Source organism: Condylostylus longicornis, unplaced genomic scaffold (genome assembly GCF_029603195.1).
Source record: "Condylostylus longicornis isolate FDR11 unplaced genomic scaffold, ASM2960319v2 ptg000062l, whole genome shotgun sequence".
NCBI lineage: Eukaryota > Metazoa > Arthropoda > Insecta > Diptera > Dolichopodidae > Condylostylus > Condylostylus longicornis.
The window spans coordinates 715,576-734,575 of record NW_026578030.1 but is presented as its reverse complement, the minus strand read 5'-3'; the positions used below and the strand labels follow the sequence as shown (position 1 = coordinate 734,575).

The 19,000-nt window shown below is 20.3% G+C and overlaps 1 protein-coding gene across 10 annotated transcripts in view; it reads right to left on the bottom strand.

The window, feature by feature from the left end:
- Positions 1 to 5,621: 5,621 nt before the first annotated feature.
- LOC129612165 (hemicentin-2) overlaps positions 5,622 to 19,000 on the bottom strand; it is a 154,387-nt gene continuing 141,008 nt past the window's right edge. For 3 of the 10 annotated variants that reach the window (XM_055525673.1, XM_055525674.1, XM_055525675.1), the window contains one exon: positions 15,687 to 18,384. In XM_055525673.1, the coding sequence (XP_055381648.1) occupies positions 16,522 to 18,384 (1,863 nt within the window). In that variant the 3' untranslated portion in view covers positions 15,687 to 16,521. Of the gene's footprint in view, positions 6,913 to 15,685; positions 18,385 to 19,000 lie in introns of those variants that run through there. The other 7 variants (XM_055525670.1, XM_055525671.1, XM_055525678.1 and 4 more) reach the window with 6 other exon arrangements.

The window sequence follows — 19,000 nt, the reverse complement described above, 5'->3', positions numbered from 1 at the left end:
TTTAAAATATACAATAATATTATTTATGTTTTTTTAATTGTTTTTAACGGTGATTGGTATTTATAATTATAATTTGATCTTAATAAGGATGTTAATTGTATACATACACCATTTTATAACAATATTTTACAATAATAACGTGTAATAATACACGAAACAAAAAATAGAACTATACATATGTAGTTCTTAGCACTTTTCCAATAAAAAAATTTGAAAAAAAAAAATGCTTATCAGTTTCACTATGTGCGTCTGTTCGTGTGTCTGTTTACAAAATTTCTATATATTTTAAGATAGAGAATTGAAATTTTGCAGATTTAAAAAAAAAAAATACCTATCGCCTTTCAAAAATTTATAAAATCTAAATTTTCGGCACTTTATATTTTGAGAACAGCAAACTTTTCAAAATGCGAAAACTAACGGGAAATTATATGCGATCCACAAATATAATTTTTTTTCATAGTTTAAACAATTAACCCTCGAATTCACCATTATGTTAGCGCCTCTTCCAATTTTTATTTTTTGTTTTATCCTAAGCGTATGCAATTTGTTCTGGAAATATTTTGGTATGTAAATAAAAGTGATTTCAATAATTTATGTAATACCCAGGTTGTTTTTAAATAGTGTATTTTCACTTATTGAAGGGAAAAGTGCTTCTTTATAATCCATTTTGATATGCTCCGACTTTATTCAATATTCAATTTGTATGTTTATGTGCTATGTACAAATTGATATTATTGAATTATTAAGAATCGAACTGGAAAAATTGATGTAATTAAAATTAATTTTTTTTGTTTTGTTTTTGCAATTTTAATTTTATTGTACTTACATGTGTATAATTATATTTGTACTATGAATATATATATATATATGTATATAACTACATCTGATTATAATATGAATATTGATTTATGTTCATTTGTTTAAAATAGGAAAAATGCAATTTGTAATTATTAGGATTATTGTTAAAATGTAATAACAAAATTTTTTTTTGTGTTTTTAATCGAAATGAATTTACGTGGTTTTTTTATTACAAAAGTACAATTAAATAGTTTAATTTTATCTAATATGTGTATAAATTGCGTGAAAAATACGTTTAATAAGTATGTTTACATTTTAGGATTTATTTAATGGGAACAGTATGGTAGTTAGCATATAGAACTTAAAATCATTCATTCGTATTGACACGGTCTGCCTATTCTCCTTTTAATATATGAATTATTTATTTTTCTTTTAAGGCAGTATTTGCAAAAAAAAAGGCTTTAAAGAAAAAATGTGTTTAAACTATTATCAATTTTCTGTTTTGTATCTAATGCAGTTTTGAAATAATTACAAATTATGAATTTTGATTTTTTCAATTTCACTAAATTTTAGTCAACTCTTTGAATTTTATAAGCATTTAATAAGTTGGCGAGGTCGCAAGAAACGATATTTTGAGTAATTTTTAAGAATCGTAAATTTGCTATTTGCGGCATTTTATATTCTCTATAAATTACATATTTTACTATACACACATCATACATCATAAAGTAAATATAATTCTTATACATATTCCGATGTTTTTAACGAATAACCATAATTCAAATATAATTCTAAGATTTTGAAATTTGAGGCATCCAAGCTGTTCAAAAATAAAATTTTTTCAATGCTAAGGAGGCGTAAACAATTTAGACCATCTATAGTTAGAGAATGAAAGAGTTTTGTTTACAAATACTCATATAAAGAGTGTAAATAACGAATGAGACGTAGCTACGAGTATAACTTAAAAAAATTTATTTCTTATATAGTTTTTGACATTTTCGTAATAGTATGTATGTAAATCTTTTGAAAGTGAATTTTATATTGAATGAGTTTTGAATGAGTACTTGTTGGCTTTCTTTGAAAGTACTATATTTTTATTAAAATAATTTTTTTTCTTAAATAAGTAAACTAAAAATTTTAATTAGATTTTCTCTTATTCCATAATATCAAATATTTCATAAAAAATATACATATATATGTATACACATATAAGTATAAAATTTAAGAATTTTTGAGATTTTTTTTCAACACATTCCTTTGAACACTACTTAATCCTATTTTTTCTTTTTCTTTCAATCTCTTCCATCTTATCTCTTCTATTCATATAAAATATGTAAAAATTAATATAAAGTGTAATTTATATAATATGTTGTATATGTTTTAAGAATAAATTCAGGTCAAGGATATCTTTAGAAAATTTTTATACATATATAAAAATTTATTTTTGCATATATATAGATTTTATTTATATTCTGACATTTTAATGAAATAATAATGGAAATAAGTTTCAAATAATAATTATTACTATCTATATAATAAAATAGTTACAATATTGTATAATATTTATTAATAACTTGCATTCATATAGACATAAATCTACATATGTATATATGTATGTACTGTGTCATTTTAATAAATGCCATATATATGTATAAGTAACATTTTTGAATTTAAGGACAACGGAAATAAATCTAACAAATCCATATATATTTTAATATTTTGCAATTAATTGTTTAAAATTTATAGTTTGATTTGAAGCAAATATTTGTGTACATGTAAATTTTAGGAAATTTCCTATTAAGAAATTGTTAACTGGAACAATTGTTTCGAATCAGTTCTATATATGAGTTTTCATTTATTGAAATCAATTGAAATCTTGGCATGCAGATATTTAATTTCATATTAAACGGGAACAAAAATTTAAGCATAGTTGAATTGTTATATAAAAAAATTTTTGAAATCTTCAGAATATGATTACTGTATATACTTCTACTTGTTTAAAATTCGAAACCGAAAATATTGAATTTTGATGCGACAAATTTTGTTAATATTACAACATTGTCAACATTATTTTTACAACAATCATATTATGAATATCGAAAAATAAATCCTTATTTAAGATTAATAAGAAAAATGAATATTTACCCTACGTGCCGATATTTACTAAATATGATTGGGAATAGAATTTAAGTTCGTAGTCTCGAATGACTATCAAATATTATTTTTATCTTAAGATCTTCGTGTTAGACCAGACCTACATTATCATGTTTTGAACTAAATACCATTGGATGCCATGACTTCAAAATTGTAATGATATGCAATACAGCAGATGCAGCTCTAAAAGGTTACAGCATTATAATGAAATTTTAAACCCATTAATAATTTTTTAAAATTTAATGCACCAAGTAGACATTTTGAATCATGAATCATTTTTAGGATGTTGATAACAATCTTAACTCTGTACAGAAAGTATATTAGAACCATCAATAATTTTTTCAATATCATATGCATAACTTATACTTTTTTTTTTAATACAAAATATGAATTAATGGCCATGTTCGCGTGCAATATTAAAATATTTGGGTCAGAATATTATATAACAGTAAATACTGTCCATTTAACATGTATAATTTCTTGTATATCCTATGCATATCCATATATAAAGTTCATGTGTTCATGTTTAATCTTTTTTTTTTTTGTAGATTTAAATGTGTTTGTATATATAGAAAATACATATGTTAAAATTGTCAATTCACAAAACAGCAGGATATTAGACAGGAAAACTAAAAGGAAATTTAAAACAAGAATTGAAATTGGAAATTTTATTTTAAATTTTTTTTTATTTTTCCAATTTTTTTCAATTTTATTTTATAATTTTTGAAAAATAACATCATATATTTTATATATTGGACATTTATTCTGACTTAATAATAATATTTATGAAATGAGTTTTTTTTTGTTTTTAGGAAAATTTATTGTTAATTAAGTTAGAGTCGCGTAAGGAATATTTTACCATTTACGTTATTTAGTTTTATAACACATAGATGCATATATGTATGTAATTTGTATTATTGAATTACAAAATATATTTTATGTGAAAATGTGGTAAATTCGCGTTAAGAGCAAAATTTATATTACATAATATGCAAGATATGTAAAATATAATTCAAAATATGTAAGATTTTTTTGTTTTCGTTTATTAGCAATTAATCTAGTGCTTAATAATTATCATTTGTTTTCAGTTCTAACTTTTATTTTTTCTTGTATCCGAAAAATATATAAAGAATAAAAAATGTTTTATGTTATTTTATGCAACTAAATTGTTAGAGTGCACTTTGTTTTTCCTATAATTCAAGTTTTTTGTCCTTAGAAATATCGAATTTTTTAAAATCTCTTTAATATTTCTGCTTTAAATCATTGATTTGTTAAAGAATTTAACTGGAAAAATTAAGAATTTTTATAAAATATATATAGGTAATATTTAAAAATATCTATTCCATTAGAAGCTTATTTCGAAGCATAAATGAATTGAAATGTAAAATTGAATGGAAGTTTTGAAGAAGTACCAATATTGCAGAGATTAGAAATCAATAACCATTGTCATTATCCTATTTAATTTTGTATAGGAACAATTTTTAAAGTTAATTAATTGGTTGCGGATTTAAAATTCGTAATAAGTAGTTACTTAGTCATTTCAAGTTTTATTGTTCTCATAACAGTAAATTTTCTCTATCTCGTACTCTCTGTAAGATCAAATTTTATTTAATTCGAACAATTTTTGTTTACTTAGCATATTTTTTTTTTATAATTTATTTTAGTTTCTCAATTAAATTGGATCATGTCTTTAATTTGTTTTTGCGAATGTCATATCTTCTGTTTAATTTCGAACTGTATTTCGTTTTATGTCACTTTGACGCATAAAGTTTCCATTATTTATTAATAGAATCGCTCTGTATCGGATTATCTTTGACATTATTTTAGATAGAATTCTAGGTATAGAAATTTTCTTGTTCTAAAAATTTTTAAAAAAAAAAAATTTACTTATAATTTTGCAAGGAATTTAAGGATTCATAATATTACTCGTATTATACGTGAATGAAATGAAATTGCATTAAATAAAACAATATAAATTTTTTTTTTCCAAAATTTATTCTTAAATTGTTTTTTAAATTAATTAGTTTTTATTTTTATATTTATTAAATTTTTATAAAATTTTAATATTAAAATTAATTTATTTTTTTTCTTTCCATTTTAATAAACAACTTGTCATCTATAAATTTTAAATATAATAAAAAAAAAAATTTTTTTTCTTGTAACAACGATGTGTATATAAATATAAATTGCAATAACAGTTATAATAAAGAAATTTGTTTTTAAATAATTTACAATAATAAAAATAAATTAATGAAACGAATAAGAAAATTTTATTTAAAATTAAAACAAAATGAATAAAATTTAAACTTAAATTTATTAATTAATGCATTTATTTTTTTTTTTATTAGAAATATAAAAATTTCTTTAATAATTTTGTATTTAAATGAAACACAAATAATAATTTTGAAATTGAAAAGCTTTAATCTGGTATCTAGTACTTCAGTTTTTTTTTTTTTTAATTTTTAATTAAATTTATATTTTTTATTTAAGAAATATTTTATTATTTAATTATTTAAAATTATATTTATATAAATTATTTATATTAAAGAAAAAAAAAAAATTAAATATTGACTAGGTTTGAAATTAAAATTTAAAATTTATTAATTTTAATTTCGATCAGAATTAATTGGATTAATTAATTAATTAAATTTACAAATGTGTACAATATTGAGTTGAATTATTTTTAGTGTGGTGAATTTATTTGTTTTTATTAAAATGTTTATGTATATGTGATGAATTCCTAATAAAATAAATTGTATAGTAAAATAGTTAAATAATTTTTATATTTTTATAAATTCCTAAAAAAATTTTTGCCAAAATAATGTTATACGAGTTTGGCACGTTTTTAAAAAGTATAACGCATTGATATATACATATTTGTAACAAACAGATGTCAAATTTGAGTTGATTATCGCAACAGAAATGTTAAATGTTGTTGAAATTTTTTATTATATTTTAATAAATCTATTTATATAGAAGCATAATTTTTTGCTGTAACAAGAACAATTCGACTTTTCGTATATTTATAATATAACAATATGGAAATAATTTTTTCAAATTCTCGGCATTATTTTGGCAACATTAAATTTAAATTTAAATTATTTTTTTTTATAGTTTCTTTTTTTTTTTATAATTAATATATTCGAGATATGTCAATGTACTAAGTACGTTATTTTGGTAATTTGAATTCATTTTAATATAATTTAAATCGATCGATAGGAATATTATAGGCGGGTGAGTGGGCAGGCTACAATATAAATCGCAAATGGCTGCAATGGCCAGGTGGAGATCCTCTTGCCCCACTCATTTCCCTTAAAATCTACAATCTATAATCTAGATCGATAGAAATGATGTGAATGAATATGACTTTATATGAATATAAATAAATAATGAATTTAATATAACAGTTTTTTTTCTTAAATATTAAAAACAATATAAAATTGCTTTTTATTTGCTTTTATAAAAAAAATTTAGTACATTATTCATTCATAATTATTTTTTATCTACAAATTAATATGTTTTACATTTTTTTTTTGTTTTGTTTGTAAAGACATTCATATAATTACAATGATTTGATTTCGAATGCATGCTATATATTTTACGTAAGTATGTATATGTATGTATGTATGAATAAATATTTTCTCTAATATAAATGTGTTTTGTTGTGTTTAGCATCAGTTTTATTGGAATTATATTATTTAAACTGTTTGCATTGATTTCTTAAAAAAAAAAATTTTACAATATTTTTTTATAGTAAATTAAATTTTTTTTGCTTGGATTTTATTCACCACGTTTATCTGCTGGAACATCTCGAACTTGATTTAATTTACCAGATTTTTTATCTTTTTTAACAAGAGCATAAATTGATGCCGCTTTATAATTGATTGGACCATATGCATAAGTTTTAAAATCAACATCAGCATAATCGATATCATCTCCAAATAATGTAGGACTCAAAGACTATGAGTTGAATATATTTTTATAATGATAACAATAATGTTAGAGAATATAAAAAAAAAAATTTAATTAGTTTTTTCAAAAAATGTAAGAATAATACTAAAGTTATTTAATTGAAATGAAAAAAGAACAAAACTACCGTATAAAAATTAATTTGAAAATTTTTGCCAAAAAAAATGATTTTAAATGTTAAGGATAATTTCTGCTTGAATAAAAAAATTGAAGTTTTTAAAATTAGAATGAGTTCTTCATTTTAGCATTTTAGATATGGTTCACCTTGGTTTATGATTTTCGTTTGTGAGTCAAATTAGTAGATCGTATTGATACACCAGTTTGTGCGTTATTTCCCTACTGATTTTATTCTGTAGTTTTGATTTTTCCATTAAATTTTGTGTGATTAACATATTCGATATAAGAAAATTTTTATTAATACTCAGAGAAATTGTTACTTTCATCTCAGGGAAAGTATGTCAGGTATTTAGTCTCTTTCAGTATCACCCAGGAATTAAATTTGAAAGTAGTATTTGACTTACACATGAATGGAAATCCTTGAAATGAATTACTGTTTCGGTGATCCCAGAACCTTTTATTATTTTATTGTAGGATTTAATTAATATTTTGTAAGATAATATTGGGTTCCCAATTGTTTTTATTTGTGAAAGGAACATATTTCAATTATTCTGCCCAAACTAATTAAATTTTTACTGTACATTGACAAAAATTTTCAAATTAAGGAGTTAATAAAATATAAAATGAAATAAAAGTATTGCATATAGTTTAATTTTAAGCAAAATTTTTCCTTTTTGAATTTTAAATATTTTAATTTAATAAAATTTTTTTTTAAATTTTAAATTGTGTATGATATTCAATATAATTTTTAAGCATTATTTAAATAAGTAGAATAATTATGGTTAAAAAAATGATAATTATAAAGATTTTATACAAATGTTAACAAAATATATACAAAATTTTATATTAAAATGATTTCGAAGAAATGAATGAATTTTAGAAGGATATTGTGTTAGTAAGAAACATTAAACGTGAAATTATTAGAATGCAATTGAATTTCTGCCGTGATTTTTTTTTTTTAATTTTGTTTTAATGAATTTTTTACAATTATAATTTTTGTTTTTAATTTTAGCCCAAGATAATGATGACTTTTTTAATTTTACTGTAGAATTTAAAAAAAAAAATCAAAAAAAATTTCTAAATTTTATTTATACTTTTTATGGTTTTTGAGTATGGTGCGAGGTGTTGCATTAATTGAATTTTGAAACTGGTCTTAATTTTAATATATGTACATATTATGTGTTCTGTAGCAATTAGGCAGAATTGTTTAGGCGGAATTACATTTTTGGAGAAACTTGAAAATTTTAGAATAATATTTGTATTCTGTTATCAATATTTTAATTAAAATTTAAAAATTTTATAGAATTTATTGAAAAAAAAAAATTGTTCTGATTAATAAAAATTGCCCGAAGTTTTCCGAAATGTTCCGAATAGTTTGAATTTTCCGTATATTGTCCGAATTGAACCAAATTTTTAGTTAGATTATATTTTTGAATACAGTTAACTTACATACTGTAAAATCAGAATTCTGTAATCAATTTTCTTAAGCAGTTTTGCCTTATTGCTACAGATTCAATAAGAATACTTTACTTTAGATTTGAAGAATACACTATATGTTATATTTTGGTTATATTTAAAATTTAAAAAATATATTTTTTGAGCTCCTAAACCTGTACCTTTTATTAAATTCGTTTCAATAATAAGATAAAATAAAACAAATTTCGTATTTAATATAGAAACACGCCAAAATAGAATAAGAAAATACAAATTTTTGATATTGGATAAGAAAAATTCAGTGAATTTTTAATATAGAAGAACGTCAAAATTCTATATCTGATACATACAGAAGGCACTAAATATACAAATGGTTAGAACTACTGATTAATTTTTTCATATGTTATAGGCTCAAAAACGAAAATGTTAGGATTTCGAGCTTGAAGAGTTTAAGTAGTATTACAGAATACCGGAGAATATTGTATTGTACAAATTATATGTTATTTTGTACAATTTATTTAACGCTTAATTATTATACAGAAATATCTTACTTTCCAAAGGGAAATCAATTCAAAAATATAAAATCACGACAGAAATTTTGAAAAAAATTAAGTAAATTTTTTTTTAACACAAATATATTTGTAAAAACACATATTTTATATAAACTATAAACTATTCTATATAATATATAGGATACCAAACCAACACTTAGAAACAAATCAATAATTTTAATATTTTTATTACACTTACATTTAATGGTATTTCTTTTAATTAGGTAATAATTTTTTTTTTTCATATTTAGATTTTTTAATAAGATTTTTCTATAGTCTTTATAATTATTTGATTTTTCTTTACTGACGTTATTAACATTATTTTACGAACCTTTTTAGCATACAACAAGGACCAACATAAAAAAAAATTTTTTTTTGTTTTTTTTATATATAATTTGTGATTTCATAAAAATAATTTATTTTTTTTTTTTTCAAAAATTTTATTTGGCAAAAAAAATGGATGTGTTCTTATTATTTGAATTATGTACGTATTGTACATATATATGTACGCATGGCTGTAGGCATGTTTGTTTGAATTTTTTTTTTATGTATATCTAATTAAATAAAAATAAATTTTTTATTTGTATACTTTTGTTTTTTCGAGTATTAATAAAAAAATTATTGTAAGGACATTTTATGAACAGAAATTAAATGTGAAATAATTTTTGTATTGTTTTTTTTTTATTATTTAAAAAATGTAGGTATCACTTCCTTTATAAATGTCTTGGAAATCAGGCATCTACAAAATATAATTATAAAAATTTTGTAATAGAACAAGAATTTAACAAAAAAAAAAAAAGAGTTATTTGCATAGTTTTAGGCTTACATTATTTTTAATAATGTTTCAGAAAAAAAAATGCATTAAATAAATAAAACCTGGATAAGAGCTTTAAATTTCGGTATAAGTAAATTCCACTTGGCTAAGTCATAGATTATTGTGGTTAATTAAATCTTGTCTCTGATATAAAAATTAGTCCTGTTTCTATTAACAAATTGTGGTATTTCGGAACAGAAGTTTTCAGTTATTTAAGTATTCAAATGCAAGGGCAAATATAAAAAAATTGATATTGACAAATCTATATTATCAGTAATTTTCTCTATTCTCAAGCACCGGATGACTGTAGTACAATCTGGATGTTTAGAGTTAGATGTTACACTAAACAATCTGATTAATGTATCATAAAAATTTGAGTGAAATACTAAAGAATGCATTGTGTTGCGAAAAATTTGAATTTTTCTTTGAGTAACATCTCATTACTTCAAAAATAAGTTGTCCACTTATGAATTTATTTAATTTACTATAATGGCTTTCTATATTTAGAAAATGCTTGTTTATAGCTGTAGTAATAAAACTGGAAAAATATTTTTAAATGTCGAATTTTTACAAGGAGTTTTTTTTTTTTCCAACGATTACATCTTAAAAGAATATCAAGCATTTAGTATTGGATTCATGTGACAATATTCTGCAACATAATTAAAACATTGTAATTTTTGAAGTTTTTAATTTAATTATTTGGCAATACGCGCAATTATCCAGGTTTTACTGTAATTTTAAAATCAATTTCAAAAATTTTATTTCTTCAAATTTAATTCACTTCATTTATCTAGGGCTGTAATTTTGTGTGAGTATATATTATGTGTACAATATATATATATATATATAAATGCTTTAGATTGATGTTGTGTTAAATTTATTTGCAGATTTTTAATGTTTAATGGCATAATAATGAATGATTGTTTTGATTTTTTTTAATATAATTAAAAAATTGTGATATTTTGATTGATGATGTGATAAATGATGATGTATTCTTTTTTTTTTTAATTATGACCTTATGAAAAAATGTGATTTTGAAATTTTAAGTATAAAAAAATTTATTTATAATATATACAGAATTATTTAATGTTATTTACTCGAAATTTTTATGGTATATGAAGATTATTTCATTATTAACCCTTTAGGGATTATTATTAAGAATTGGACAAATAAGAAAAATTTTTGAATGAATTTTTAATATTTTGGTAAATTGCATAGTTATAAATTTTTATAATTTTGAAAAAAATTCGTTGAGACACTAATGGATGTACCAGACATATATCCTTGAAGGGTTAATAATTGTACTTTTTACACGAAATATAATTATACGTGATGAATATTGTATATGAATATTATGTATTATAAATATTATGTTGATATATATAAAATATTATAATACATATATTTATATTTGAATGTACATAGTATATTTGTTCTATAAATTAATACTCGTATTATACTATAATAAATACCATTGTTTTTTATTACAATTCATATTGATTATAGTACAATATTTTAAAATATGTAATTGTTTTAAAAATAATAAATTATTTAGAATTTATTGATAATAATTGAAATAATATACAAATAATTACATTCAATTACATTATTGAATTTAAAATCAATGACAAAATTAAACTAGGAATTATTTAAAAATAAACAAAAAAAAAAAAATTATTTGAATTTTTGAAAAATTTTAATTGATTTTTGAATCATGTAAAATTATCATAATTAATTAATAATGAATGTAATTTATTTGTAAGCAATTAAAATCTGAAAGGTTTTCTATGCAATTATCTAAACATTAGTTTTTATAATTTATTGTGAATTCATTATGATAATTGTAAATATTAATAGTTGTATAAAATACTACTGACAGACATATTATGATATCGATATTACAATATTAATATTATAATAATTTCAATGTTATAACATTAAAAATCGGTGACGAAAACAAACGTACAATAGTGTTTAAATTAAATTGTTATAAGTTTTTTTAACAAAGTTTTAAAAATCGTTTGTAACGCTAACAAATAGCTTTGTCTGTCAGAACCCTACTTAAATTGGTTATAACTGAGGTATTGGTTTGGGTAGCATCCTTAAAATTTCCAAATTTTTTTGGTTTAATCTCAGAAACTATGAAAGTTGTGGTATTAAAATTTCACAAAAGGGAATATATTAGTAGACCAATGTGTTTGTGAAAAAGTCGTTTAATTCTTTGCTCTTTCTAGCAGCTTCCATTCAACTTGAAAAATTATTTAATTATATCTTAAAAACTTTTCAACCCACAATATTGAAATTTTGATCTCGTTTACATTAAATATATCAAATAATTCAATTCGAATTGAATAAAAAATTGTTGATATATTTGTCATCAGAGTGCTCTGTTTTACAAAATTATTAATATTGTGTTTGTTATTACGTTTAAAGCTATCTAATATTAAGCACATAAAGCTAACTAATATTAAGTTAACATTAGAGAATATGATAACATCGACGCAACATACGTCTATCAGTAGTATAATATATTTATATTTTATTAAATATTCCTATATATATAAATATTCTGTATATAATTCATATTGAAAGGAATGTAGGGGGATTTCATTATAAAAGATTAAATAAATTTAATATAATTTGTATTACATTATATTATAATATAAAATTACCTAAATTAAACCTATATAGTAATAATTTTAATATATAATTAATTGTTTAAATAAAAAAAAATAATATAAATAAAACTTAAAATAATTTAAACACAGTTATAATTTTTTTTTTTCAACTTTTTTTCTCATTTATGTTTTTATTAAATATTTTAATGTTAATATCTTATAATTATTTTTTTTTTTAATAATAATAATAATTAATAATTAATAATAATAATTAATAATATAATTACTAGTAATTATAATATTAGATAATTCATAGGTTTGTGTTTTTTTTTTAATTTTTTATTTTTTTTTTTTGTTTTAAGAATTTATAACAAAATTATTATTTTTTTGGTTGTTTTTGTTTTTTTTTTTTGAAATTGCGCAAATTACAATATAGTGAAGAAAATTTGCAAGCAATTTTTTTTAATTTCACATTTTTTGTAATTATTTTAATTAATTTATTTCTTGTTTTTTTTTTTGCTTTTTCTTCAATTTTTATTTCTTTTAAATAATTTAATTTTAAAGTTAATTTATAATAATTTTGTAGTGCATTTTTATTTTTAATTATATTACAATTCCAGTTACATTTTAATTTTATTTTAAATTCTTATTTTCCTAAATTAAATTATTAAATTTCATTTTTATAGCATTTTTTTGTATTTTTTAATATTTCTCTTTTTTTTTGTTTTGTTAAATAAATGCACTGTTATTTAATTAATTTTTTTGTTATATAGTATTAATTATTATTATATTTGTTGTTTTTTTTTTTAAATAAATTAACAAAATATTTGTAATCAAAATATCTAAAAATTATTTTTTAAATATACAAATTTTATTTTATTTTTTTTTATAATTATTTTATTTATTTAAAAATTAGTTTTTTTTTTTTTTTTTTTGGTTTTTTTATAATATTTTTTTATGTTTTATTATTTATAATTAAATTAATTAGCTAAACCTAAATAATTCTGCTATATTTTATTATAAATATTGAATTTTTTATTTTTTTTTATTATTTTTTTATATTTTCATTTTTTGTAGTGTAAAATAAATTATGATGAATGTATTTAATTTGAATTTTATTTTTTTTTTGTTTATTTATTTGCAGAAAATGAATTTATTATTTTGTTTTTTTTTTATTTCTTTTTTATATTTATTTTCATTCTAATATGGACTATGTATTTTTGAATTATTTACAATTTTTAATTTATTATATAAGAATAAGAGTTTTTTTTTTGTTTATATTTATATTTGTATTTATATTTAAATAATTTAATTTTTTGGTAATTTGTTAATTTTATAATATTGTGGAATTGTGGATAAATGAAAATTTAAGAAAAATATGATAGAGTAAAAGAAGTTCAAGTAAAATTAGAAGAGCGGGCGGAGGGCGGATGTGAAGAAATTAAATTAAAAATTATATTTATAATATATTTTGTACAAGGGGGAAGGAGAGAAAGAGTGGGAAATAAAATCAAGATGAATGTTTTGTTTTTTTTATGTTAATTTTTTTTTTATTAAATTTATTTTAGTTTTTAATATCACTATTTTGTTTTTTTTTTTTTTTTGTAAATTTAATATTTTTAATATTACATTGGCAATTCCCTCATTGTGTTAATTTTTTTTTTGTTTTATGAATTTTTCGAAAATGTTCTATGTATATTTTATGAATGTATTATGAATGAAACAGAAAATTTGAAATTTTTTATATAATTTTTTTTACTATTTTGTTATACTGATTTTTTGTTTGTTATACTGTATTTGTTATATTTATTATAGAAAAGTTATATTTTGCAAAATTTATTTTAATTTCAATTAAAATTTTGTTTTTTTCATTGAATAGAATATTAGTGAAATCTTGATCTAAATAATAATTTGAAAAAATGAAGAAAGTGTTACCACTACTTTAGTATTATTTACAGTAAATTATAAAATGTTGTGTTGTTTTCGAAGTGCTTATGTTATTTTGTATTTTTATTATTATAAAGAAAATATTAATATAGTATAATAATAAATTCAAAAATTGAATTTGGATTCGGCAAATTGCTTAAAATTATAACCCGACGAAATATTATGTAACTTAATATTGGAATTTTTTTTAAAGTTATACTCGTAAAAATTAATTTTTTAATTTTAATTGCAATATAAGTACAATTATGATAGAAATTTATTCAATGGTTTTAATAATTGAAAATTTTTAAAATTAAATTTTTTTTTTTTGATATGTGATCTTTGTTTTTTCAACATTTTACTTATTTAGAATTAGAAAATTAATTGAATTAAAATTTTAGCTGAGAAAATAGCTACATTTTATTTAGATTTCACTGTACTTTTGGACATTATATTTCCATTATCTTTTATTATTACAAAATATATTTTTAGTGTTTTAAACTTTTCTTTAACAAATATACCAAAAATTCATTATTAATTTTACAAGGTATTTTTCAATTAAGTATTTTATTTTTTTGTTTTTTAGCTGTAAATGGGTTTATTAGTTACAGATTTCTATATTATCAAATTCATTTTTTTCTTATAAATTCTCTTAATTCCTTATATAATTATCCTGCATTATCCTTTGAAATTCTTGTTTCTTTTTCAATATTTTTGTTCAATTATTATTGAATTTTGCGTTTTACTTTTATGTATATAATATATTCGAAATTTCATTTATTAAAACTGTTATACGTACTATTGAATTATAATGTGATAGAAATTTAATAATATTTTATAATTTATTTATATCTGCATAGTTTTTACAAAAAATTTACAAGATGCAAGAGAAAAAATTTTAAATTAGAGTTAATCTATTGCACAAATTGTCCCTTTTACTAAAATTTTACAATTATTATAAATATTGGTTTTCAAAAATATGAAAATACAATTCCTAAGATTTCACGAACCATACAAAAAAGTTGTACCATAAATGAATTTTTAACAATATTTTTAATAGAAAACCAGTTGGTTTGATTAAGATTAAATTAATTTTAAGAATAAATTTAAAGTTATTTTAATTTTTGGAATATGAAACCTATTAGAAATTTGATAGTAAAAAACTTAGAAAAATAAATGAAATTTCGAATTCAATTATAAAATTGAGTAAAATCAAAAACATTTATAAAATAATATCAAATTTTAATTTCAAAATTACTCCTTATTATTAATATTTTAAATTATTTTCAAAAGTTGTGTAAAATTAAAGGTTTACACTTTATTAATTTATTATAGAATATATACAAAATAATTATAATACAAATATGTACATAGAAATAGTGAATATTTTTCTTATAATATAAAATTAATTAATTGAAATTAATAAATAAATCATTAAAAAAAAAAAAATTAAATTTAATTCTATTGTTATAAATGTTTTGATTCTACTGTATTATATACATATCGTATATACATAATATATTCTGTTGTAAATATATATACAATAATGTTTTTTATATAATATTATAAAAGGCATACGCGTCTGCCGCCAAATCTATTATTTTCCTGTTGGCTTAAAAATTTTTATTAATCAAAAATAATTATTGTTGGCACAACTTTTATATAATTTAATTGAACATGAAAATTTATCATATAAAAATTGAATAATTTCTTAACTAAACGCCAAAGATTATAATTCAAATCGTTAACTGTCATATTAATGACAAAAATGTATAGAGTTCGGAAATGACTTCGGAAGCGTTCGTGTTTAATAAATAATTCCGGTTAGGTATTGAAATAAAAATTTGGTTTAGCGAATTAAAAAGAATTGAAAATCAAATCTGACATTAGAGATGGATACTTAAATAAAAATGTATCTAAACAATTATTTTTGATTAAAATTTTCTAATATGAGGAACAGTGATATCTCGACAACAAGCGCATAATGTCCTTTGTATAATAAAATATTATTTGAGTTTACAATTTCATTTCAGTGTTAAATTAAAATTTTTTAATATTTTATTAACAAAAAACAAAAAAAAAATATTTTCAATATGAATAAATTTATTTTTTTTCCTAATTTGTTTCCATTGTTTCAGCCTTATATTTTGACTTCATTATATTTCAGTGTTGCATACTGTGTATTACGTTTTGTTGGTGGTTTTGCTAATATTATGCCAGTAATACTTGATGTTTCACAAATATCTTCAACTTCTTCATCAACTTCTTTATTAATTTCATCTTTTTGTATTTTTTCAATTTCATTTGATTTCAATTTATTTTCTTGATCTGTTTCATCTTTATTTTCTAAAGATGATTTTATTAATTTTATTGTTGATTTTTTATTTTGAATAGAATTTTTATGAAATAAATCATCAGATTTTGATTTGATTTTTGATAATTCTTGATCATTACTTGAATTTTTTTTTAAATAATAATTTTTTTCACAGTTATCAACATTATTTTGTTGATTATTATCACAATAATTATCATTAGAATTTATTGATTGTTCTTCATTATTAGGGGTTTCATTATTAAATTCGTTGGATTTATAATTTTCATTTTCATGTTGATTTGATTGATAACAATTATTATCAGATTTTGTTGTTGAAACAATATCAAAATCAACATAAATTAAACGTTTCCCAACAATTGTACTATTTGATGCAGATGAATTAGCATCATCATCATGTTGCATAAATATTTCATCATCATCTCTATCATTATCATCATCATCTTCTAATTCAGATAAAGAATGGTGATTTTCTTTATTTTCAATAAAATTCATTTGATTATGTGCTTGTTCGGATATAATCTTTTCTTCTGTACATGGTGAATTTTCTCTAGAATTTTCATAATATGTTGAATAACGTTTACTATCATATGATTCTATATTTGATGCATGACGTTTTAAACTAACTATAGGATATCGATTATGTATTCTTTCGAAATTTAATGATTCTTCTTCTGTTTCTGTAGCATTACTATTATATTGATAGCGATAACAATTTGATTCACTGTCACTTAAATAATTGGTGGTTGGAAATGTTGTTGAAAATTTTGTTCTATTAACTGGTGAAATCGGTTTAAATGCTGTATTTTCATTTAAAAATGGTCGATAAATTAATGGTCCACCAACCTGTTTATAAATATTTTTAATATTACTGGCATCTCTTAATATTGTCGAATCAAATGATGATGTTTGTAATGCAACAGCTGCAGCTTTTGCTTGTTCTTTTTGTATTTGATGCAGTTTTAATTGACCTAGCATTGTATTAGGATTTGGATAGTATTGTTGGAAATGAAAACTATGATGTTTACGTAAGGGTATTTGTTTAATTGATTTAGTTATGTAACCGGGATAACGATTTTTAATCATTTCATAAAATTTATTATTTATTTGTGTTGCATGTTTTGTATTTAGTATGTCATTTGATAGTAAACGATTACTAGTGGTTTCGTTTTGTGTAACAATATCCTTAATTGATAATGATAATGATGATGATGATTTTTCTTTTTGTTGAAAATCATTATTAATTATTCTATTTTTTAGTTGATATTTTGCATTTAGAGATTTTGATGTTATTATTGAAGATTCAGCATCAGAATTTTCTTTCTCTGTTATACTTTCAATATAACTTTCGTTGGGTTGATATTGGATTTGAGACGATTTCAATTTCTTATATTTATTTATTGATGATATTGGTGTTATTGATGAAGATGCTTGAATTCCATCACAAGAAGAGGTAAAACCTTCACGTACTGTTGATGCAAAAGATGATGTTGATGAAGGGGATATTGTTGAAGATGACTTGAATTCATCACTTTGACTTGATGTACTGCTAAAGAAGCTACTGCTACCTTTATCATTGATGCTATTATTACTGATACAACCAGATGATGATGATGAGGATGTTGTACTTGGGGATGTTACTAGAAAGGGGTTAGTATTTATGCTACGCTGCTGTTTTGTATTGCAATTTTGAGTTTGTTTTTTTTTTTGTTTTATTTTTTTAGATGAAATTTTTTATATATAAGCAACAAACCATGGCAAAAAAAGTAAACAAAATGTAAAAAAAATGTTAATTAATAATAAAAAAAAACATAAAATTAAAAAAAAATATTAATTAATTAAAGAAACATAAAAAATTTCAAAATAAGAGTTAATTTTAATGTTAGTTTTACAAAAGTGCACTTAATCCCCTTAAGCTGATCAGTAATTAATTAAGGTAAGACATTTAGGCAATTTTTTAAATGGACCTTCTACATTCAAAATCAATTGTAAAGTTCTTCAATTGGAAAGGTGAATAATAATAATTATCTTGAAATTTCTGACTGTATGCTAAGTAAGCTACTAGAAATTGACTTCATTTTACTATTACATTTATATTAATTGTTAGAATTAAATGAAGTTTATATTTAATCTTTAGCTTGTCATTGAGTAGTTCAATAATATTTATATAACTCTGCAATTTTAATGCTTTGAGTTTATAACACCTTCTCTGACTCAAAACTGAAATTTAACAAAATTGTTCGGTCATATTGAATTACTAATAATGTCACATAATTGAGAATTGGAT